The sequence below is a fragment of the Taudactylus pleione genome, unplaced genomic scaffold, assembly GCF_031769625.1.
Source record: "Taudactylus pleione unplaced genomic scaffold, aTauple2 ptg000393l, whole genome shotgun sequence".
NCBI lineage: Eukaryota > Metazoa > Chordata > Amphibia > Anura > Myobatrachidae > Taudactylus > Taudactylus pleione.
This window is the reverse complement of record NW_028284794.1, coordinates 3,316,384-3,343,247: the sequence shown is the minus strand read 5'-3', so window position 1 is coordinate 3,343,247 and position 26,864 is coordinate 3,316,384. Positions and strand designations below refer to the sequence as shown.

Genomic DNA, 26,864 nt, shown 5'->3' with positions numbered 1-26,864 from the left:
ATCCCACTATAGGGTGACACACAGTGGCAAATACAAAAAAGTGGGAACTGACCAATCAGAGTGTGCCCGGGTGACCTCTCATTCACAATGGGGCTCTGGGGAGCGGTAACATTTCTTTGTTTTGCCAAGTTTTAAGGATGATACATAAACCGAAGAGGATGTGAACCCCTACATTTTTTAATAAATGGATCATATGAGGGCTGTTTGGGGGTGTTATTATTTATTAAAATACTCAGTGTGTCTGCTGTCTTTTGATGAAGATTTTTTTATTTATTTTTTTTACAGGTGGATTAGAGGTGCCAGCTGGCCCTTGATGCCTGGACGTGCTGGCACTTGTTGTTCGACAAGTGTCATCATTCCCGGGCAGCCTTGCTGGGACCTGTAATCCAGTTGTAAAGAACAATGGGCCTGATTCAGACCCACTCGCGAGCGGCTGTCCGCTCGCAAGTGGGTCGATGTTATGGACTGAGCATGCGCACGACGGAGGGAGCTCCGTCGTGCGCATGCGCCAGACGCGACGAGCGAAGGAAAGTCCTTCGCTCGTTGTGTCCGATCAAAGGGGGCGTGCTGTCAATGTTGATTGACAGCACGCCCCCTTTGGTGGGCGTGCCTCCCTGACGGGGGCGTTCCCACAGGAACGCCTCCCGTCAGAAGCCGGCCCACTGACATCACTAGTGATGTCAGTGGGAGTGATTTTGGCTCTGATAGAGCCAAAATCACTCCGGAGCTTGCGGTTGAAAACCTCAACCGCAGGCTCCGGCACGCAAATTCGATGGTCGCGATGGTCTCGACCATCGCGACCATCACAATGCACGCTCGTATAGCCTGTGGGTGGTGACCCACAGCTATAAGAGCGTCCAGGAGGACGCTCCATGAAAATGGAGCCCGGCCCTCATTCAGAGCGTGCGCTCTGCTCAGAGCGTACGGCTCTGAATGAGGGCCAATATCTTTTATCATTTATTTACTATTACCTCCACACCTAAAGCCCTGGTGGTGCAGAGAAGTGACCTGGGCTGAAAGCCCAATGCTGGTTGTCCTTGGGGAGGAAGACACAATTTTTGGGGGGGCCCCCACTTCTCTAGGGATTCCAGCCCTGGACTGACTAGTTTTGGGCAGGTTGCCGTAATGGCAGGGTGTCTCCACGATGTGTGTCCCCCTGCTAAAGCATCAGCTGTTCGGCCTGTTTAAGCCTAGTGAGGGTTGTTGGAATATAGGGGGAACCACACACTGATTTTTTTCCCACATATTTTCCAATAACATCCAAGGCTATGAGCTATGGATATTGATCTAGACATAGATATAGACGTAGACATAGATATAGACGCCGGTCATTTATCCCACACCGGGATAAAGCAGTCGGGAAGCAGGCTGTCGGGATTCCGGCAGCCGGCTTTGCGATTGTATACCCTGTCGGGCCCCCTCACCGTTTTTTAAAATAAATTTTTAATTATTTTAAACCACATGTAAAATGAAGACTGCACAGATCAAAGTGATCTGTGCAGTGCTACACACCAACTTGCCTGGCAGAGGCAGGTATATCATTTGGGAGAGTTTGTAGTCGGCTTTGCGTAGGGCTCCAAACCCACTTCTTAATAAATCTGGGGTTATAATATCCTAACAGAAAAAAAAACCTTGATAGTTGGTCCAAAGTTCTATTGCCGTCTAAAGTAGGGTGTTTTCTGCTAATTTCTGTTGGATTTGCCCTTAGTAAATCTCTTAATTTGAAAATACGACTGAAAATCAAAAGGTAAAACGCAAACTAGACGCTTGGTAAATTTACCCCTAGGAGTACAGATTACAAGAAGAAACACTCACTGGAGTTCATAATCCACGATGACATCTCGGTGACGTCTCTCTCGCTCCTGTAATTCTGATTTGAACTGAGACAGCTGGTTGGACAGCTCTGTCTCATGCTGAGAGGTGAGGTCTAATAACTGTCTCCTACGTGTTGGGAGAGAAGACTCAGGTGAATAGACCAACAATGATAGTCCTTCCTGACACTCTGCTCCCTATGACACTCATACACATGTACAGTCCTTCCTGACACTCTGCTCCCTATGACACTCATACACATGTACAGTCCTTCCTGACACTCTGCTCCCTATGACACTCATACACATGTACAGTCCTTCCTGACACTCTGCTCCCTATGACACTCATACACATGTACAGTCCTTCCTGACACTCTGCTCCCTATGACACTCATACACATGTACAGTCCTTCCTGACACTCTGCTCCCTATGACACTCATACACATGTACAGTCCTTCCTGACACTCTGCTCCCTATGACACTCATACACATGTATAGTCCTTCCTGACAATCTGCTCCCTACGACACTAATACACATGTACAGTCCTTCCTGACACTCTGCTCCCTATGACACTCATACACATGTACAGTCCTTCCTGACACTCTGCTCCCTATGACACTAATACACATGTACAGTCCTTCCTGTCACTCATACACATGTATAGTCTTTCCTGTCACTGCTCCCTATGACACTCATACACATGTATAGTCCTTCCTGTCACTCTGCTCCCTATGACACTCACACACATGTATAGTCCTTCCTGTCACTGCTCCCTATGACACTCATACACATGTATAGTCCTTCCTGACACTATGCTCCCTATGACACTCACACACATGTATAGTCCTTCCTGTCACTGCTCCCTATGACACTAATACACATGTATAGTCCTTCCTGACACTCTGCTACCTATGACACTAATACACTTGTATAGTCCTTCCTGTCACTCTGCTCCCTATGACACGCATACAGATGTATAGTCCTTCCAGTCAATGCTCCCTATGACACTCATACACATGTATAGTCCTTCCTGTCACTGCTCCCTATGACACTAATACACATGTATAGTCCTTCCTGTCACTGCTCCCTATGTCACTCATACACATGTATAGTCCTTCCTCTCACTGCTCCCTATGATACACATGTATAGTCCTTCCTGTCACTCTGCTCCCTATGACACTCATACACATGTATAGTCCTTCCCGTCACTCTGCTCCCTATGACACTCATACACATGTACAGTCCTTCCTGTCATTGCTCCCTATGACACTAATACACATGTATAGTCCTTCCTGTCACTGCTCCCTATGACACTAATACACATGTATAGTCCTTCCTGTCACTGCTCCCTATGACACTCATACACATGTATAGTCCTTCCCGTCACTCTGCTCCCTATGACACTCATACACATGTACAGACCTTCCTGTCATTGCTCCCTATGATACACATGTATAGTCCTTCCTGTCCCTGCTCCCTATGACACTCATACACATGTATAGTTCTTCCTGTCACTGCTCCCTATGACACTCATACACATGTATAGTCCTTCCTGTCACTGCTCCCTATGACAATAATACACATGTATAGTCCTTCCTGTCACTGCTCCCTATGACACTCATACACATGTACAGTCCTTCCTGTCACTGCTCCCTATGACACTCATACACATGTACAGTCCTTCCTGTCATTGCTCCCTATGACACTAATACACATGTATAGTCCTTCCTGTCACTGCTCCCTATGACACTAATACACATGTATAGTCCTTCCTGTCACTGCTCCCTATGACACTAATACACATGTATAGTCCTTCCTGTCACTGCTCCCTATGATACTAATACACATGTATAATCCTTCCTGTCACTGCTCCCTATGATACACATCTATAGTCCTTCCTGTCACTGCTCCCTATGACACTCATACACATGTATAGTCCTTCCTGTCACTGCTCCCTATGGCACTAATACACATGTATAGTCCTTCCTGTCACAGCTCCCTATGACAATAATACACATGTACAGTCCTTGCTGTCATTGCTCCCAATGACACTCATACACATGTACAGTCCTTCCTGTCACTGCTCCCTATGATACACATGTATAGTCCTTCCTGTCACTGCTCCCTATGACACTCATACACATGTATAGTCCTTCCTGTCACTGCTCCCTATGACACTCATACACATGTATAGTCCTTCCTGTCACTGCTCCCTATGACAATCATACACATATACAGTCCTTCCTGTCACTGCTCCCTATGATACACATGTATAGTCCTTCCTGTCACTGCTCCCTATGACACTCATACACATGTATAGTCCTTCCTGTCACTGCTCCCTATGACACTCATACACATGTATAGTCCTTCCTGTCACTGCTCCCTATGACACTCATACACATATACAGTCCTTCCTGTCACTGCTCCCTATGATACACATGTATAGTCCTTCCTGTCACTGCTCCCTATGACACTCATACACATGTATAGTCCTTCCTGTCACTCTGCTTCCTATGACACTCATACACATGTACAGTCCTTCCTGTCATTGCTCCCTATGACACTAATACACATGTATAGTCCTTCCTGTCACTGCTCCCTATGACACTCATACACAAGTATAGTCCTTCCTGTCACTGCTCTCTATGATACTAATACACATGTATAATCCTTCCTGTCACTGCTCCCTATGATACACATCTATAGTCCTTCCTGTCACTGCTCCCTATGACACTCATACACATGTATAGTCCGTCCTGTCACTCTGCTCCCTATGTCACTCATACACATGTATAGTCCTCCTGTCACTCTGCTCCCTATGACACTAATACACATGTACAGTCCTTCCTGTCACTGCTCCCTATGACACTAATACACATGTATAGTCCTTCCTGTCACTGCTCCCTAAGACACTAATACACATGTACAGTCCCTCCTGTCACTCTGCTCCCTATGACACTCATACACATGTATAGTCCTTCCTGTCACTGCTCCCTATGTCACTCATACACATGTATAGTCATTCCCGTCACTCTGCTCCCTATGACACTAATATACATGTATAGTCCTTCCTGTCACTGCTCCCTATGTCACTCATACACATGTATAGTCCTTCCTGTCACTGCTCCCTATGACACTCATACACAAGTACAGTCCCTTCCTGTCACTGCTCCCTATAACACTAATACACATGTATAGTCCTTCCTGACATTGCTCCCTAAGACACTAATACACATGTACAGTCCCTCCTGTCACTGCTCCCTATGACACTCATACACATGTATAGTCCTTCCTGTCACTCTGCTCCCTATGACACTCATACACATGTACAGTCCTTCCTGTCATTGCTCCCTATGACACTAATACACATGTATAGTCCTTCCTGTCACTGCTCATTATGACACTCATACACATGTATAGTCCTTCCTGTCACTGCTCCCTAAGACACTAATACACATGTACAGTCCCTCCTGTCACTGCTCCCTATGACACTCATACACATGTATAGTCCTTCCTGTCACTGCTCCCTATGACACTAATACACATGTATAGTCCTACCTGTCACTGCTCCCTATGACAATAATACACATGTATAGTCCTTCCCGTCACTGCTCCCTATGACACTCATACACATGTATAGTCCTTCCTGTCACTGCTCCCTAAGACACTAATACACATGTACAGTCCCTCCTGTCACTCTGCTCCCTATGACACTCATACACATGTATAGTTCTTCCTGTCACTGCTCCCTATGTCACTCATACACATGTATAGTCCTTCCCGTCACTCTGCTCCCTATGACACTAATATACATGTATAGTCCTTCCTGTCACTGCTCCCTATGTCACTCATACACATGTATAGTCCTTCCTGTCACTGCTCCCTATGACACTCATACACAAGTACAGTCCCTTCCTGTCACTGCTCCCTATAACACTAATACACATGTATAGTCCTTCCTGACATTGCTCCCTAAGACACTAATACACATGTACAGTCCCTCCTGTCACTGCTCCCTATGACACTCATACATATGTATAGTCCTTCCTGTCACTCTGCTCCCTATGACACTCATACACATGTACAGTCCTTCCTGTCATTGCTCCCTATGACACTAATACACATGTATAGTCCTTCCTGTCACTGCTCATTATGACACTCATACACATGTATAGTCCTTCCTGTCACTGCTCCCTATGACACTAATACACATGTATAGTCCTACCTGTCACTGCTCCCTATGACAATAATACACATGTATAGTCCTACCTGTCACTGCTCCCTATGAAATACACATGTATAGTCCTTCCCGTCACTGTTCCCTATGACACTCATACACATGTACAGTCCTTCCTGTCACTGCTCCCTATGACACTCATACACATGTATAGTCCTTCCTGTCACTGCTCCCTATGACACTCATACACATGTATAGTCCTTCCTGTCATTGCTCCCTATGATACTAATACACATGTATAGTCCTTCCTGTCACTGCTCCCTATGATAACAAGAGATATGGTAAGAACTTACCTTTGTTATCTCTGTTTCTACGAAGTCCATAGGGTCCACAGGGTTGACCTTGGGGTATAGGTTGGGAACCAAATCCGGGCACCACGCAGTTAAAGCTTTTAGCTCCCAGGATGCACTTGGGTCCACTCTCCCTATAACCCCACCCCCAAGCCAGAGGCACCTCAGTTTGTAAGTAGCCAAAGGCCGGAGGAGGAGAAAAAAAGAGAGAGAAAACTGGAACACTCGATAACCATACTCACAGAAATGGGAGACGGAAAACCGGTGACCAGCCACACAGCCCATTTGAAGCCAGGTGCGTCAGGGCGGGCGCCCTGTGGACCCTATGGACTTCGTAGAAACAGAGATAACAAAGGTAAGTTCTTACCATATCTCTTGTTTTCTACTTCAGGGTCCATAGGGGGTCCACAGGGTTGACCTTGGGGATGTCCCAAAGCAGTTCAACCAAGGGAGGGGACGCTCCTGTGCTGAGAGGAGAATCCGCCGCCAAAAAGGAAGCATCCGGAGAGGCAAAGGAAACCAATGCCTAGAACCTTAAAAAGGTGTGGGCAGAAGACCACGTGGCCATCTAGCAAGGCAAAACAGCCAAGGCGCCACAGCGAGCCACCCACGAGGGTTACATGGCCCGAGAAAAAACAAGCATCAACAACAGAAAGGCCTACCCATGGGTAGGCCCCTGAAGAAGACATACGAGGCCGTCCAGCCAACATTTGGCCATAGGCCGGCCATCCTTTCCTGTTAAAACCAGAAATCTCAGACCACCAATAAGGAGTCCGATTTCCGTCAGGAACTTGAACGGATCACATAAATCCACAGAGGCCGGACCACAGTCAATGAGGCCACACCAGCCGATAAGACCGGGGACTGAATGGCCTCACCATAAGTTCCAGAATAATATGGAACCTAAAAATCACTAAGAAGAAACACAGGGTGAGAGCAACTCACACCCTGACAAGATGCCCTCCAGAAGAGGGAGCCACATGAGAAGGCTCCCAATTCCGACACTCACCTGGGTGATATAAACTCCCTGAGAGAAAGAGAGAAAGCCAAAGCAATAGACCATGTAATGGCAATCACAACCAGCGGTTCCATTAACTTTCCCCGGAGTCAACGAAGAACCACTACTAACTCCCAAGGAGTCCCTAGGGAGGACAAATGGAGGCATAATCCAGAAAACACTCCAAAGGATGAACTGGATACCAGAGCGGAGCAATTCCATATCTTAATCATACTGACAGTGTAGAGATCCGCACTGTCAGGAAGGCCATGCCGAGGGTGAAACCCAAGCCAGCCGGAAGGAATGCCAGAATATCTGGAAATCCTGGACACCAGAGGATCATATCGACAGGTATAATACCATAAGAATTATGGCTGCCACAGTTTGTGGTAGGTCCCAGCAAAAACTGATCCATGTGCTCTAATCATTCCAACGATGACAAAGCCAGGGAAGCCGTAAGACCACTGTAGGGACGCAGTCAAAGACAAACGACCCAGGTCCAAGACAAACCCCAGGACCCTGAGACAACAGGTCTGGGCAGTGAAGCATCAGGAATGGAGTATCGATGGAGAGACTCCGAAAAACCAAGTACCTCTGACATCTGGGGCAATCAGGAGCCACCAGCAGGAAAGCATCTCCGTCTCGATTGAAACACTTCCCTCGAGGAAGAATGGAGACCGGAGAACACAGGTACGCAAATTGGAAGAACTACTTCACCGACAAAGAGTCACTGAAGGTTGCTTCAGAATCCCCAGAGTTGGACTGTAACACCATAGTGTGATAGAGTCAGAAGGCCATGAGGGTCACCTCAGGAGGACCCCCCCCCCCTGCTCACCAGGAGATGAAACCTCTCTTGGGGAAGAGACTAGTCCCCTGGATGCACGTCGTGACGGCTGAGGACTCCCGCTTACCAATGGAGAGCACCTGAAATGAACACTGTCGAGATGGTCGGGAGGAGACCCTCAGACAATGTCCGAATGTATGACATACCTGACATTGCCACCCAACGAACAGTATTGCTAAAAAGGAAGCCACTGTTCTGACCCTGTCGGACTGAACTTTTTCAGGTTCACCGGGAAACAAGGGTTATGCCAGAGTGAAGGCCCAAGACAGGCTAAAGTTCCAACCAGTTAATTGACAGGGTGGAATCGACAGACATCCAACTGCACTGAAATGGATGCGAACCAGACACTGTCCTTAGCAAAGAATACCCTGGACGAGATGGCCATAGTCACCCGAAAAGGGACCGACTCGCCTCCGGGGATAGCATCATCGTTTGAACAGTGATCAGACAGAAATAACTTGTTCCATCTGGAGATAAGCCAATTATGGAAAGGCCTGGAATGGAACTAAGCCCATTCCACCCTTCCAAAGGCAGACACTGAATAGTGGACCATGCATCCCAGAGTGTAAAGACATATGTCGACTGCGCAGACATCCATGTACTCCTAATGGAAGAGTGGAGATGCCGTCTTATGCCAGAAGAATTCTCAGATTCTGAGAATCCAGCAGGGCTCCTAGGTGAAGAATACCCAGAGAGGGATGCAGGGAGGACTTTTTCCCCATTGATTAAACGTCTGCAGTCAACCCCCCTGTCAGTCAGTCAGACCCGGCTGTAAAGTACCCCGGTGATCCTGCTAAGAGCAGGAGGCCATCCAGGTACAGGAGCATTGGGATATACTGAACAGAAGAACTGTCAGAAAATCCAAAACGCTGGTAAACCCCTGTGGGGCTGAGAGCAGTCCCAACAGGCAGAGCCCGAAAAATCGTAAGTGCTGTGATACAGCAAACCTCAGTCCATGCTGAGGTAAGGTCTCTGTAAGTACCCGTAGGCACGCGTCCTGTATATCCAGTGATACCATAAAGTCCCCAGGTTCCAAACATAGTATGATGGAGCATAGGGATTGCTTCCTGAGCCCAGGTAGCTTTAGGAACTGGTTCGGGGAATTGAGACAGAGAATAGGCCAAAGAGGACCATTCAGCCACCGCACCAGAAAGAAAGCAGAACAACCAGTCCCTCGCTGAGAAAGTGGGGATGGCCCAATTAGCTCCGCTTACCGCAACAACTGTATAGCTTTCTGGATTTGTAAGGCCCTGTTCCGAATAAGGGCCTGCGTACCATCACATGGAAATAGGCCGCCTGAGCAAAGAGAGTGCGTACCCTCCTACCCACGTAGCCGCGGCAACTAGACACTAGTACCGGGCAAACTGAGAAATCGCCATCTCCCAGTGGTAGGCCTGTCTCGTCAGGCTGACGATATATCCGTAGGTTCAGAAGCAGGATCGGCTGGCAGTCCAGGTCTGCTCGGAACTGGATATGTCGGCCCTTGTAAAGGCCGACAGTCTATGAAGAAACAGACCTTTAGGCTGACCCAGAGGACAAAAAGACTTAATAGTCTGAGGCCCCGTAGTGAGCATAGCTGACGGCGGGAAATTTGTACTGCCACTGTCAAGGTCAGGACCCAACAAGATATACCCTATAGATGGTATCTGCACCTCTGCATTCCCAGAGCGCAGCCATAGGGTATTACGGAGGATACCGTCGCAGCCGGAACTCTGAAAATTAGGAGCTGGTATCCAATATAGGCATGTCCACCTATGACAACTGCATATATTACGTGAGCAACCAAATACATTTGAACCCCAGACGTGTTGGAGGGGAAAAAACATTACAAATGCATCAGCTCAGTATGCAATAGTATTAACCAACCATGCTATAGCCATGGTAGGATGGGTAACAACCCCTGAAAGCGAGTATACTGATTTCAGGCAGAGTTACCATCTACGGATCCGAAGAATCCGACCACGCAGGAATGGGAGGCGTAGTAACGTCTGTAATCAGACGAGTAACACGCCCATCCACCCCAGGAGGGGCTCATGATGACCCTCAGGGAATTTGGGACAGGAGACCAAACACTGTTGTAATACCTCATATCTGGCAACAGCCAGAGTCCCGCCATGCGATCCACCCGCTAGTCAGCAACAGGGACCCAAAAGGCACGTAATACTGAGGGTGTATGATACAGGTGCAGAATGGACCTGCTACCAGCCCTAAAACAGGGATAATAATACTTGAGATAGGCTTCCCCCCGTGTAAGAGGGAAAGAGCCCAAAACAGTATCCAGTTCACGGTAGAGCCAAGTGGGAAGTAAGCACAGGGCGTCAACCACGCCAATTTGCGTTTCATAGAAAAACGACATCCACCCAGGGTGGCTGTTGTGGTAATCCCTGCAAGGGGCATGACAGACTATTGTGGCACCAGGGGGAATTCATATACTCGAAAAACCCCTGTAGGGAGCGGTAGTCTGTGTCACAGGCGAAGAGTGCAAGAAACTGCGAGATACCCTGAGATGAAAAAGGGCAGTATGGTGAAGTAACCCCAAGTGAGGTACAACAATGGGGCCCGCCCGGCGATCCGCAATTAAGAGGATCCCGAGAAAACAAACCGCCCAAGGGGGTCGTGAAAGGGGCCGGCACCCGATGACGCCACATACAGAACCCTTTAAGAGTTAAATCCTCCGCACTAACACCTGCAGCACATGGCTTGCAGGATAGTAAAAATGGGTGCAGTATAACGCTCTATCTCCTGGTCAGACATATCTGACCAAGCCTTGTGATCAAGCAGCGCTATACTGGTCCTGACTGAAACTAAAAATTAGCTGCAGGGACCCATTTTCAGCGTATGCAACACACAGTTCCACTCAAAATATGGCAACGTGCAGCACGCAACAGTATGTGACAAACCTCACAAATATTAACAAGTATATAAATGTGAGGTCTCAGAACCACCCCAAGTACAGCTGTATTAGGGCAGATAAGGAAAGGGATAGATATACACTGACAGGTGAGAGAATAAAGTACAGTCAGCACTAGCATAAGTCACATACAATGCAGATATATACATATATACATAAACATGTCATATAATATACTGCACTATTACACTGCATTCAACTGCCCAGATTCAGTGTCTGGGAAGGCTACAGCGCTGTGTACACTGACCTGATGGTGAGGTACGCAGGGGGACTGGACTCACTGCCATCTCCAGAGATTTCTGCTGCACCACAGAGAAAATGGCCGCTGGAGACCTCAGAAGAAGCGTGGCCCGCGGAGGAAGCAGCTCAGCGACGCCAGACTATAGATACTGAAAGGCGCGCTGAGCTGAGGGGAGTAGCCTCTGTAACAGGGAAGGCTGTCTCCCCTGGCCGGCTATTAACCCCCGGGACGCCGGCTCCCTGCACCGAACACTAAGTCCCTGGTGGTCTAGTGGACACACGGGGTATGGGGGGCCCGCCGCCACTGCCGGCGCCTCCGGTCTGTCCACAGAGACCGGAGGCACAGGACTGCATTTCAAATGCGCGGATCACCGCAAGCGGTGACCCGCGCCTTACCTGCTCCCCGTGGATCCGGCAGCAGTCCTGGGCGCCCGCAGAGTCCGGCTAGTACAGACTCTGGGGTCCCGCTGAGATCCCCAGATCTGTACTGGTGTCTCAGCGCCAGCGGGGTGACGGAGCGGCAGCTTAGACGTCCTATGGACAGTCTGACGCTGCCGCTCTGAAGAATCCAAAGGAAAAATAAAAAACTCTGTCCTTTAGAAAAAATAAAGCTATGGGGCTGCTAATCAGCTCCCCACTGCACTAAACGGTGACCCGATTCCGGCCGGGCACCAACTTAAACTGAGGTGCCTCTGGCTTGGGGGTGGGGTTATAGGGAGAGTGGACCCAAGTGCATCCTGGGAGCTAAAAGCTTTAACTGCGTGGTGCCCGGATTTGGTTCCCAACCTATACCCCAAGGTCAACCCTGTGGACCCCCTATGGACCCTGAAGTAGAAACACATGTATAGTCCTTCCTGTCACTGCTCCCTAAGACACTCATACACATGTATAGTCCTTCCAGTCACTGCTCCCTATGACACTCTTATACATGTACAGTCCTTCCCGTCACTCTGCTCCCTATGACACTCATACACATGTATAGTCCTTCCTGTCACTGCTCCCTATGATACACATGTATAGTCCGTCCTGTCACTCTGCTGCCTATGACACTCATACACATGTATAGTCCTTCCTGTCACTGCTCCCTATGACACTCATACACATGTATAGTCCTTCCTGTCATTGCTCCCTATGATACTATTACACAAGTATAGTCCTTCCTGTCACTGCTCCCTATGATACACATGTATAATCCTTCCTGTCACTGCTCCCTAAGACACTCATACACATGTATAGTCCTTCCAGTCACTGCTCCCTATGACACTCATACACATGTATAGTCCCTCCTGTCACTGCTCCCTATGACACTCATACACATGTATAGTCCTTCCTGTCACTGCTCCCTAAGACACTAATACACATGTATAGTCCTTCCGGTCACTGCTCCCTATGACACTAATACACATAAATAGTCCTTCCTGTCACTGCTCCCTATGTCACTCATACACATGTATAGTCCTTCCCGTCACTCTGCTAACTATGACACTAATACACATGTATAGTCCTTCCTGTCACTGCTCCCTATGACACTCATTCACAAGTACAGTCCCTTCCTGTCACTGCTCCCTATGACACTCATACACATGTACAGTCCTTCCTGTCATTGCTCCCTATGACACTAATACACATGTATAGTCCTTCCTGTCACTGCTCCCTATGACACTAATACACATGTATAGTCCTTCCTGTCATTGCTCCCTATGATACTAATACACATGTACAGTCCTTCCCGTCACTCTGCTCCCTATGACACTCATACACATGTATAGTCCTTCCTGTCACTGCTCCCTATGATACACATGTATAGTCCTTCCTGTCACTGCTCCCTAAGACACTCATACACATGTATAGTCCTTCCAGTCACTGCTCCCTATGACACTCATACACATGTACAGTCCTTCCCGTCACTCTGCTCCCTATGACACTCATACACATGTATAGTCCTTCCTGTCACTCTGCTCCCTATGACACTCATACACATGTACAGTCCTTCCTGTCATTGCTCCCTATGACACTAATACACATGTATAGTCCTTCCTGTCACTGCTCCCTATGACACTCATACACATGTATAGTCCTTCCTGTCACTGCTCCCTATGACACTCATACACATGTATAGTCCTTCCTGTCACTGCTCCCTATGACACTCATACACATGTATAGTCCTACCTGTCACTGCTCCCTATGACAATAATACACATGTATAGTCCTTCCCGTCACTGCTCCCTATGACACTCATACACATGTACAGTCCTTCCTGTCACTGCTCCCTATGACACTCATACACATGTATAGTCCTTCCTGTCACTGCTCCCTATGACACTCATACACATGTATAGTCCGTCCTGTCACTCTGCTCCCTATGTCACTCATACACATGTATAGTCCTCCTGTCACTCTGCTCCCTATGACACTAATACACATGTACAGTCCTTCCTGTCACTGCTCCCTATGACACTAATACACATGTATAGTCCTTCCTGTCACTGCTCCCTAAGACACTAATACACATGTATAGTCCTTCCTGTCACTGCTCCCTATGTCACTCATACACATGTATAGTCCTTCCCGTCACTCTGCTCCCTATGACACTAATATACATGTATAGTCCTTCCTGTCACTGCTCCCTATGTCACTCATACACATGTATAGTCCTTCCTGTCACTGCTCCCTATGACACTCATACACAAGTACAGTCCCTCCTGTCACTGCTCCCTATGACACTCATACACATGTACAGTCCTTCCTTTCACTGCTCCCTATGACACTCATACACATGTATAGTCCTTCCTGTCACTGCTCCCTATGACACTCATACACATGTATAGTCCTTCCTGTCATTGCTCCCTATGATACTAATACACATGTATAGTCCTTCCTGTCACTGCTCCCTATGATACACATGTATAGTCCTTCCTGTCACTGCTCCCTAAGACACTCATACACATGTATAGTCCTTCCAGTCACTGCTCCCTATGACACTCATATACATGTACAGTCCTTCCCGTCACTCTGCTCCCTATGACACTCATACACATGTATAGTCCTTCCTGTCACTGCTCCCTATGACACTCATACACATGTATAGTCCTTCCTGTCACTGCTCCCTATGATACACATGTATAGTCCGTCCTGTCACTCTGCTCCCTATGACACTCATACACATGTATAGTCCTTCCCGTCACTCTGCTCCCTATGACACTCATACACATGTACAGTCCTTCCTGTCATTGCTCCCTATGACACTAATACACATGTATAGTCCTTCCTGTCACTGCTCCCTATGACACTAATACACATGTATAGTCCTTCCTGTCACTGCTCCCTATGACACTCATACACAAGTATAGTCCTTCCTGTCACTGCTCCCTATGATACACATGTATAGTCCTTCCTGTCACTGCTCCCTATGACACTCATACACATGTATAGTCCTTCCTGTCACTGCTCCCTATGACACTCATACACATGTATAGTCCCTCCTGTCACTGCTCCCTATGACACTCATACACATGTATAGTCCTTCCTGTCACTGCTCCCTAAGACACTAATACACATGTACAGTCCCTCCTGTCACTCTGCTCCCTAAGACACTAATACACATGTACAGTCCCTCCTGTCACTCTGCTCCCTAAGACACTAATACACATGTACAGTCCCTCCTGTCACTCTGCTCCCTATGACACTAATACACATGTATAGTCCTTCCTGTCACTGCTCCCTATGTCACTCATACACATGTATAGTCCTTCCTGTGACTGCTCCCTATGACACTCATACACAAGTACAGTCCCTTCCTGTCACTGCTCCCTATGACACTCATACACATGTATAGTCCTTCCTGTCACTCTGCTCCCTATGACACTCATACACATGTACAGTCCTTCCTGTCATTGCTCCCTATGACACTCATACACATGTATAGTCCTTCCTGTCACTGCTCCCTATGACACTCATACACATGTATAGTCCTTCCTGTCATTGCTCCCTATGATACTAATACACATGTATAGTCCTTCCTGTCACTGCTCCCTATGATACACATGTATAGTCCTTCCTGTCACTGCTCCCTAAGACACTCATACACATGTATAGTCCTTCCTGTCACTGCTCCCTATGATACACATGTATAGTCCGTCCTGTCACTCTGCTCCCTATGACACTCATACACATGTATAGTCCTTCCCGTCACTCTGCTCCCTATGACACTCATACACATGTATAGTCCTTCCTGTCACTGCTCCCTATGACACTAATAACAAGAGATATGGTAAGAACTTACCTTTGTTATCTCTGTTTCTACGAAGTCCATAGGGTCCACAGGGTTGACCTTGGGGGTATAGGTTGGGAACCAAATCCGGGCACCACGCAGTTAAAGCTTTTAGCTCCCAGGATGCACTTGGGTCCACTCTCCCTATAACCCCACCCCCCAGCCAGAGGCACCTCAGTTTGTAAGTAGCCAAAGGCCGGAGGAGGAGAGAAAAAGAGAGAGAAAACTGTAACACTCTAGAACCATACTCACAGAAAAGGAGACGGGAAACCGGTGACCAGTAACACAGCCCATATGAAGCCAGGTGCGTCAGGGCGGGCGCCCTGTGGACCCTATGGACTTCGTAGAAACAGAGATAACAAAGGTAAGTTCTTACCATATCTCTTGTTTTCTACTTCAGGGTCCATAGGGGGTCCACAGGGTTGACCTTGGGGATGTCCCAAAGCAGTTCAACCAAGGGTGGGGACGCTCCTGTGCTGAGAGGAGAATCCGTCGCCAAAAAGGAAGCATCCTGAGAGGCAAAGGAAACCAATGCCTAGAACCTTAAAAAAAGGTTTGGACAGAAGACCACGTGGACACCTAGTAAGGCAAAACAGCCGAGGCGCCACAACGAGCCGCCCACGAGGGTTACATGACCCGAGAAAAAACAAGCCTCAACGACAGAAATGCCTACCTATGGGTAGGCCCCTGAGGAAGACATACGAGGCCATCCAGCCAACATTTCATTATAGGCCGGCCATCGTTTCCTGTGAAAACCAGAAACCGCAGACCACCAATAAGGAGTCCGATTACCATAAGGAACTTGAACGGATCATATAAAGCCAAAGAGGCCGGACCACAGTCAATGAGGCCACACCAGCCGAGAAGACTGGGGACTGAATGGCCGTACCATAAGTTCCAGAATAATATGGAACCTAAAAACCACTCTAAGAAGAAATACAGGGCGAGAGCAACTCACACCCTGACATGATGCCCTCCAGAAGAGGGAGCCACATGAGAACGCTCCCAATTCAGACACTCTCCTGGTTGATTTAAACACCCTGAGAGAGAGAGAGCTTAAACAATAGACCATGTAATGGCTATCACAACCAGCAGTTCCATTGACTGTCCCCGGACGGAACAAAGAACCACTACTAACTCCCCAGGAGTCCCTAGGGAGGACAAGTGGAGGCATAATCCAGAAAACACTCCAAAGGATGAACTGGATACCAGAGCGGAGCAATTCCATATCTTAACCATACCGACAGTGTAGAGATCCGCACTGTCAGGAAGGCCAGGCCAAGGGTGAAACCCAAGCCAGCCGGAAGGAATGCCAGAATATCTGAAAATCCTGGACACCGGAGGATCGTATCGACAGGTACGATACCATAAGAATTATGTATGCCACAGTCCGTGGCAGATCCCAGCAAAGTCTGGCCTATCTGCTCTAAACATCTCAATGAAGACAGAGCCAGGGAAGCCCTAGGACCACAGTAGGGGCGCAGTCAAAGACAAACGATCCAGGTCCAGGGAAAAACAAGGACCCTGAGACAACAGGTCCAGATAGTGAAGCAGTAGGAACGGAGTATCGATGAGGAGACTCCGAAAATCTCAGTACCAGTGATGTCTGGGACGAACTGGAGCCCCCAGAAGGAAAGCCCCTCCGTCTCGAATTAAACTTCCGAAGACCTCGAGGAAGAAGGGAGACCGGAGGACACAGGTACACAAAGTGGAAGGACCACTTCACTGACAAAGAGTCACTGAAGGTAGCTTCAGTACTCCTGGAGCTGGACTGTAACACCGGTAATGTGTGATCAAGTCAGAAGGCCATGAGGATCAATCCCCTCAGGGAGGCCCCCTCTGCTCACCAGGAGTTGAAACCTCTCTTGGAGAAGAGACTAGTCCCCGGGATGCACGTCGCAACAGCTGAGGAAGCCCGCTTCCCAATGGAGAGCTCCGGGAATAAACACTGCAGAGTTGGCCAGGAGAAGACCCTTGGACTATGTCAGAATGGATGACATACCTGACATTGCCACCCAACTACCAGTGTTGCCTAGATGGAAGTCACTGTTGTGACACTGTCGGACTGAACCTATTCAGGTTTACCGTGACATATGGGTTAGGCCAGAGTGAAGGTCCAAGACAGCCTAAAGTATCAACAAGTTAAGTGGCAGGACAGAAACGACAGACGTCCAACTGCCCCGAAACGAATGCGGACCAGACACTGTCTGTAGCAAAGAACACCCTGGACGAGATGGCCATAGCCACCCGGACAGAGACCAACTCGCCTCCGGAGAAAGTATCATCGTTCGAACAGCGATCCGATGGGAAAAACTCGATCCATCTGGAGGGGAGTCAATTATGGCAAGGTCTGGAATGGAACTGAGCACATTCCACCCTACCAAAAGGTAGACACTCTGGTAGACCACGCATCACAAAGAGTAATGACATATGTCGAATGCGTAGATATCCGCACACTCCAAGTTGAAGAGTGGAGATCTTGTCTTACGCCAGAAAAATTCTCAGAGTCTGAGAATCCAGCAGTGCTCCCAGATGAAGAAAACCCTGTGAGGGATGTAGGGAGGACTTTTTCTCCGTTGACTAATTATCTGTGCCGAGAAGAAGCCACGGTTATCCTGACCTGGCGGTAAAGTACCTTGGTGATCCTGCTAAAAGCAGGAGACCGTCCAGAGAAAGGAGCATTCGGATACCCTGAACAGGTGAACTGTCAGAAAATCCATAAGGCTGGTAAACCCCGGTGGAGTTGAGGACAGTCCCAAAAGGCAGAGCCCGAAACTTACAAGTGTTGCTGTGGCACAGCAAACCTGAACCCATGCTGATGAGATGGCTCTGTACGTACCCGTAGGTACGTATCCTGAATACTCAGATATACCCTAAAATCCCCAGGTTCCAAACGTCGGATGATGGAGCATGGACGATTCCACCTGAGTCCAGGCACCGTTGGAATCTGATTCAGGGATTTGAGACAGAGTATAGGCAAATGAGGACCAGTCGGTCACCGCCCCAGAAAGAAAGTAGAACAACCAGTCCCTCACTGAGATAGTGAGGTTGGCCGAAATAGCTCTGCTTACCACAAAGACTGTATAGCTTTCTGGGATTGTAAGGCCCTGATCAGGTCTGAAGAAGGGCCCGTGTAACAATGCCTGTGAGGAGGCTGCCTGAGCAATGAGAGGCCGTTGAGAATCAGTACCTCACTCTGGAAATTCCCCAGATGTAGACCTGTCCCGTCAGGCTGAGGGTATATCCTCAGGTGTAGAAACAGGGTCGTCCGGAAGTCCAGGACTGCTCGGTACTGGATATGGTGGCCCCCATGGAGGCCGACAGCCTAGGAAAAAACAGGCCTTTAGGCTGACCCTGAGGACAAAAAGACTTAACAGAGTTAGTCCGAATGTAGTGTGAGTAGCTAAAGACGGTATCTCCCCATTAGTGATACTGCCAATGATGCAACGATCTTGTCAAGGTCAGGACCAAACAAGATCTTCCCCATGGAAGGAGTGTGCACCTCTGCTTTCCCATAACGCAGCCATAGGGTACTGCGGCGGATACAGACGCCGCCGAAACCCTGAAAGTTAGAAGACCGGCATCCCATGAGGTAATCCCACATATGACCACTGCATTTTTATGTGAGCGGCAAAAGATATTTGAACCTCAGGACGTGTTGGAGGGGAAAAACGTCACAAAAGCATCACCATGCGATGGCCATGGTAGGACGGGCAACAGGCCCTGAAAACGAGTACATTGATTTCAGGCAAAGTTACCACCTACGGATCCGTAAAATCCGTCCAGGCCGGGATGGGAGGCGTATTAATGCCTGTAACCCGATGATTAACATACAAATCCATCCCAGAAGGGGATTTCCATTACTTGTGAGGACCCTCAGGGAATGGGAAACAGGAGGCCTTTGTGACTCCTCGTATCTGGCGACAGCCAGACTCCCGCTATGAGATCCACCCGCTGGGCAGAAAACGGGAGATGTATGATACAGGTGCAGGATCGACATTCTCTATATCCAGAATGAACCTGGCTACCAGCCCCAAAGCAGGGATAATAATATGTGCAGGCTCGGTTCTACTCGGTTCCGTTCGGTTCTTTTTACCGGATCTTATTGGGTTTCAGCTGTCACGAGTTTTGGATAGCCAATAAGATTCGGTAAAAAGAACCGAACGGAACCGAGTAGAACCGAGCCTGCACATCCCTAAATAATACTTGAAATCGGCTCCCCCCATGTGAGAGGGAAAGAGCCGAATATACCATCCAGTTCACGGCAGAGCCACTGATCAGTAACCACAGGGCGTATATCACGCCAATTAGTATTTCTATAAAACAACATCCACCAGGGTGGCCGTTGTGGTAATCCCTGCAAGGGGAATGACAGACCGATGTGGTATCGGAGGTAATTCATGTACTGTGAAAAACCCCGGCGGGGAGCGACAGTCTGTTGCACAGGGGTAAATTGCAAGAAATTGCGAGATACCCCGAGTTCAAAAGGGCAGTATGGTGAAGTAACTCCAAGCGAGTGACGACAATGGGGCCCGCCCGGCGATCCTCAAAGGAGAGGATCCTGAGAAATAAACCGCCCTTTAAGGGGGTCGTGCAAGGGGCCCCGCACCAGATGGTGCCGCATACATAAACCTTTCTGAGTTAAAATCCTCCGCACTAATTCCTGCAGGCTATGACTTGCAGGATCGCAATAATGGGTGCAGTATCGTGTGCAATCTCCTGGTCAGATATATCTGACTATCTTGACGGAAATATTAAGCAGCGCCATACCGGTCCTGACTGACGCTAAGATTAGCTGCAGGGACCCATTATCAGCGTATGCAACTCACAGTTCCATCTAAAATATGGCAACGTGCTGCACGCAACAGTATGTGACAAACCTCACAGATATTAACAAATATATATATGTGAGGTCTCAGAACCACCCCAAGTACACCTGTTTTAGGGCAGATAAAGAAAAGGGATAGATATACACTGACAGGTGAGAGAAAAAGCAGACAGTCAGCACTAGCATAAGTCACATACAATGCAGAAAAATATATATACATACATAAGCATGACATATAATATACTGCACAATGTCGCTACATTCAACTGCCCAGATTCAGTGTCTGGGAAGGCTATAGCGCTGTGTACACTCACCCAAAATGGCCAGGTACGCAGGGGGACTGGGCTCACTGACATCCTAAGAGTTCTGCAGCACAACAGAGAGAAAATGGCCACTGGAGACCTCAGAAGAAGCGTGGCCCGCGGAGGAAGCAGCTCAGCGATGCCAGACTGTATTATTGAAAGGCGCGCTGAGCTGAGGGGAGGAGCCGCTAGACAGGGAAGGCTTCCTCCCCTGGCTAGCAATTAACCCCCCGGGATGCCGGCTCCCGCTGCCGCTATAATCCCTGGTGGGCTGTGGACACGCGGGGTATGCCTCCATGGAGGGGGAGCCCGCCGCCACCGCTAGCGCCTCCGGTCTGTCCCCAGAGACCGGAGGCATAAGGCTGCATATTCACACGTGGATCACTGCAAGCGGTGACCACGCGACTTACCTGTCCCCGTCGATCCGGCAGCAGCCCAGGGATTCCTCCAGAGCCCGGCTAGTACAGACTCTGGGGTCCCGCTGCGATCCCCAGATCTGTACTGGCGTCGCAGCGCCGGCGGGGTGTAGGAGCGGCAGCTCAGACGTCCATTGGACAGTCTGATGCTGCCGCTCTGAAGAGTAGTAAAAAATAATAAAATAAAACTCTTTTAAGCTTAGGGGCTGCTAAGCAGCCCCCCTGCAGTAACGGTGACCCAACTCCGGCCGGGCACCAACTTAAACTGAGGTGCCTCTGGCTGGGGGGTGGGGTTATAGGGAGAGTGGACCCAAGTGCATCCTGGGAGCTAAAAGCTTTAACTGCGTGGTGCCCGGATTTGGTTCCCAACCTATACCCCAAGGTCAACCCTGTGGACCCCCTATGGACCCTGAAGTAGAAACACATGTATAGTCCTTCCTGTCACTGCTCCCTAAGACACTAATACACATGTACAGTCCCTCCTGTCACTCTGCTCCCTATGACACTAATATACATGTATAGTCCTTCCTGTCACTGCTCCCTATGTCACTCATACACATGTATAGTCCTTCCTGTCACTGCTCCCTATGACACTCATACACAAGTACAGTCCCTTCCTGTCACTGCACCCTATGACACTAATACACATGTATAGTCCTTCCTGTCATTGCTCCCTATGACACGCATACACATGTATAGTACGTCCTGTCACTCTGCTCCCTATGACACTAATACACATGTACAGTCCTTCCTGTCACTGCTCCCTATGACACTAATACACATGTATAGTCCCTCCTGTCACTCTGCTCCCTAAGATACTAATACACATGTACAGTCCCTCCTGTCACTCTGCTCCCTATGACACTAATACACATGTATAGTCCTTCCTGTCACTCTGCTCCCTATGACACTAATACACATGTACAGTCCTTCCTGTCACTCTGCTCCCTATGACACTAATACACATGTATAGTCCTTCCTGTCACTGCTCCCTATGTCACTCATACACATGTATAGTCCTTCCTGTGACTGCTCCCTATGACACTCATACACAAGTACAGTCCCTTCCTGTCACTGCTCCCTATGACACTCATACACATGTATAGTCCTTCCTGTCACTCTGCTCCCTATGACACTCATACACATGTATAGTCCTTCCTGTCACTGCTCCCTATGACACTCATACACATGTATAGTCCTTCCTGTCATTGCTCCCTATGATACTCATACACATGTATAGTCCTTCCTGTCACTGCTCCCTATGATACACATGTATAGTCCTTCCTGTCACTGCTCCCTAAGACACTCATACACATGTACAGTCCTTCCCGTCACTCTGCTCCCTATGACACTCATACACATGTATAGTCCTTCCTGTCACTGCTCCCTATGACACTAATACACATGTATAATCCTTCCTGTCACTGCTCCCTATGACACGCATACACATGTATAGTCCTTCCTGTCACTGCTCCCTATGACACTCATACACATGTATAGTCCGTCCTGTCACTCTGCTCCCTATGACACTAATACACATGTACAGTCCTTCCTGTCACTGCTCCCTATGACACTAATACACATGTATAGTCCTTCCTGTCACTGCTCCCTAAGACACTAATACACATGTACAGTCCCTCCTGTCACTCTGCTCCCTATGACACTCATACACATGTATAGTCCTTCCTGTCACTGCTCCCTATGTCACTCATACACATGTATAGTCCTTCCCGTCACTCTGCTCCCTATGACACTAATATACATGTATAGTCCTTCCTGTCACTGCTCCCTATGTCACTCATACACATGTATAGTCCTTCCTGTCACTGCTCCCTATGACACTCATACACAAGTACAGTCCCTTCCTGTCACTGCACCCTATGACACTAATACACTTGTATAGTCCTTCCTGTCATTGCTCCCTAAGACACTAATACACATGTACAGTCCCTCCTGTCACTGCTCCCTATGACACTCATACACATGTATAGTCCTTCCTGTCACTCTGCTCCCTATGACACTCATACACATGTACATTCCTTCCTGTCATTGCTCCCTATGACACTAATACACATGTATAGTCCTTCCTGTCACTGCTCCCTATGACACTCATACACATGTATAGTCCTTCCTGTCACTGCTCCCTATGACACTCATACACATGTATAGTCCTACCTGTCACTGCTCCCTATGACAATAATACACATGTATAGTCCTTCCCATCACTGCTCCCTATGACACTCATACACATGTACAGTCCTTCCTGTCACTGCTCCCTATGACACTCATACACATGTATAGTCCTTCCTGTCACTGCTCCCTATGACACTCATACACATGTATAGTCCTTCCTGTCATTGCTCCCTATGATACTAATACACATGTATAGTCCTTCCTGTCACTGCTCCCTATGATACACATGTATAGTCCTTCCTGCCACTGCTCCCTAAGACACTCATACACATGTATAGTCCTTCCAGTCACTGCTCCCTATGACACTCATATACATGTACAGTCCTTCCCGTCACGCTGCTCCCTATGACACTCATACACATGTATAGTCCTTCCTGTCACTGCTCCATATGACACTCATACACATGTATAGTCCTTCCTGTCACTGCTCCCTATGATACACATGTATAGTCCGTCCTGTCACTCTGCTCCCTATGACACTCATAAACATGTATAGTCCTTCCCGTCACTCTGCTCCCTATGACACTCATACACATGTACAGTCCTTCCTGTCATTGCTCCCTATCACACTAATACACATGTATAGTCCTTCCTGTCACTGCTCCCTAAGACACTAATACACATGTACAGTCCCTCCTGTCACTCTGCTCCCTATGACACTCATACACATGTATAGTCCTTCCTGTCACTGCTCCCTATGTCACTCATACACATGTATAGTCCTTCCCGTCACTCTGCTCCCTATGACACTAATACACATGTATAGTCCTTCCTGTCACTGCTCCCTATGTCACTCATACACATGTATAGTCCTTCCTGTCACTGCTCCCTATGACACTCATACACAAGTACAGTCCCTTCCTGTCACTGCTCCCTATGACACTCATACACATGTATAGTCCTTCCTGTCACTGCTCCTTTTGATACACATGTATAGTCCTTCCTGTCACTGCTCCCTAAGACACTCATACACATGTATAGTCCTTCCAGTCACTGCTCCCTATGACACTCATACACATGTATAGTCCTTCCTGTCACTGCTCCCTAAGACACTAATACACATGTACAGTCCTTCCTGTCATTGCTCCCTATGACACTAATACACATGTATAGTCCTTCCTGTCACTGCTCCCTATGACACTCATACACATGTATAGTCCTTCCTGTCACTGCTCCCTATGACACTAATACACATGTATAGTCCTACCTGTCACTGCTCCCTATGACAATAATACACATGTATAGTCCTTCCCGTCACTGCTCCCTATGACACTCATACACATGTACAGTCCTTCCTGTCACTGCTCCCTATGACACTCATACACATGTATAGTCCTTCCTGTCACTGCTCCCTATGACACTCATACACATGTATAGTCCTTCCTGTCACTGCTCCCTATGATACACATGTATAGTCCTTCCTGTCACTGCTCCCTAAGACACTCATACACATGTATAGTCCTTCCAGTCACTGCTCCCTATGACACTCTTATACATGTACAGTCCTTCCCGTCACTCTGCTCCCTATGATACTCATACACATGTATAGTCCTTCCTGTCACTGCTCCCTATGACACTCATACACATGTATAGTCCTTCCTGTCACTGCTCCCTATGATACACATGTATAGTCCGTCCTGTCACTCTGCTGCCTATGACACTCATACACATGTACAGTCCTTCCTGTCATTGCTCCCTATGACACTAATACACATGTATAGACCTTCCTGTCACTGCTCCCTATGACACTAATACACATGTATAGTCCTTCCTGTCACTGCTCCCTATGACACTCATACACATGTATAGTCCTTCCTGTCACTGCTCCCTATGATACACATGTATAGTCCTTCCTGTCACTGCTCCCTATGACACTCATACACATGTATAGTCCTTCCTGTCACTGCTCCCTATGACACTCATACACATGTATAGTCCTTCCTGTCATTGCTCCCTATGATACTAATACACAAGTATAGTCCTTCCTGTCACTGCTCCCTATGATACACATGTATAATCCTTCTTGTCACTGCTCCCTAAGACACTCATACACATGTATAGTCCTTCCAGTCACTGCTCCCTAAGACACTCATACACATGTATAGTCCCTCCTGTCACTGCTCCCTATGACACTCATACACATGTATAGTCCTTCCTGTCACTGCTCCCTAAGACACTAATACACATGTACAGTCCCTCCTGTCACTCTGCTCCCTAAGACACTCATACACATGTATAGTTCCTCCTGTCACTCTGCTCCCTATGACACTCATACACATGTATAGTCCTTCCTGTCACTGCTCCCTATGACACTAATACACATGTATAATCCTTCCTGTCACTGCTCCCTATGACACGCATACACATGTATAATCCTTCCTGTCACTGCTCCCTATGACACTCATACACATGTATAGTCCGTCCTGTCACTCTGCTCCCTATGTCACTCATACACATGTATAGTCCTCCTGTCACTCTGCTCCCTATGACACTAATACACATGTACAGTCCTTCCTGTCACTGCTCCCTATGACACTAATACACATGTATAGTCCTTACGGTCACTGCTCCCTAAGACACTAATACACATGTACAGTCCCTCCTGTCACTCTGCTCCCTATGACACTAATACACATGTATAGTCCTTCCTGTCACTGCTCCCTATGTCACTCATACACATGTATAGTCCTTCCTGTGACTGCTCCCTATGACACTCATACACAAGTACAGTCCCTTCCTGTCACTGCTCCCTATGACACTCATACACATGTATAGTCCTTCCTGTCACTCTGCTCCCTATGACACTCATACACATGTACAGTCCTTCCTGTCATTGCTCCCTATGACACTCATACACATGTATAGTCCTTCCTGTCACTGCTCCCTATGACACTCATACACATGTATAGTCCTTCCTGTCATTGCTCCCTATGATACAAATACACATGTATAGTCCTTCCTGTCACTGCTCCCTATGATACACATGTATAGTCCTTCCTGTCACTGCTCCCTAAGACACTCATACACATGTACAGTCCTTCCCGTCACTCTGCTCCCTATGACACTAATACACATGTATAGTCCTTACGGTCACTGCTCCCTAAGACACTAATACACATGTACAGTCCCTCCTGTCACTCTGCTCCCTATGACACTAATACACATGTATAGTCCTTCCTGTCACTGCTCCCTATGTCACTCATACACATGTATAGTCCTTCCCGTCACTCTGCTAACTATGACACTAATACACATGTATAGTCCTTCCTGTCACTGCTCCCTATGTCACTCATACACATGTATAGTCCTTCCTGTCACTGCTCCCTAAGACACTAATACACATGTACAGTCCCTTCCTGTCACTGCTCCCTATGACACTCATACACATGTATAGTCCTTCCTGTCACTGCTCCCTATGACACTCATACACAAGTACAGTCCCTTCCTGTCACTGCACCCTATGACACTAATACACTTGTATAGTCCTTCCTGTCATTGCTCCCTAAGACACTCATACACATGT

The 26,864-nt window shown here is 48.0% G+C and overlaps 1 protein-coding gene across 3 annotated transcripts in view; it reads right to left on the bottom strand.

Annotated features, from left to right (window-relative positions):
• CNTROB (centrobin, centriole duplication and spindle assembly protein) overlaps window positions 1-26,864 on the bottom strand; it is a 137,292-nt gene that overhangs the window by 25,940 nt on the left and 84,488 nt on the right. For all 3 annotated transcript variants that reach the window (XM_088446126.1, XM_088446125.1, XM_088446128.1), the window contains exon 12: window positions 1,816-1,941. In XM_088446126.1, the coding sequence (XP_088302252.1) occupies window positions 1,816-1,941 (126 nt within the window). The remainder of the gene's footprint in view (window positions 1-1,815; window positions 1,942-26,864) is intronic.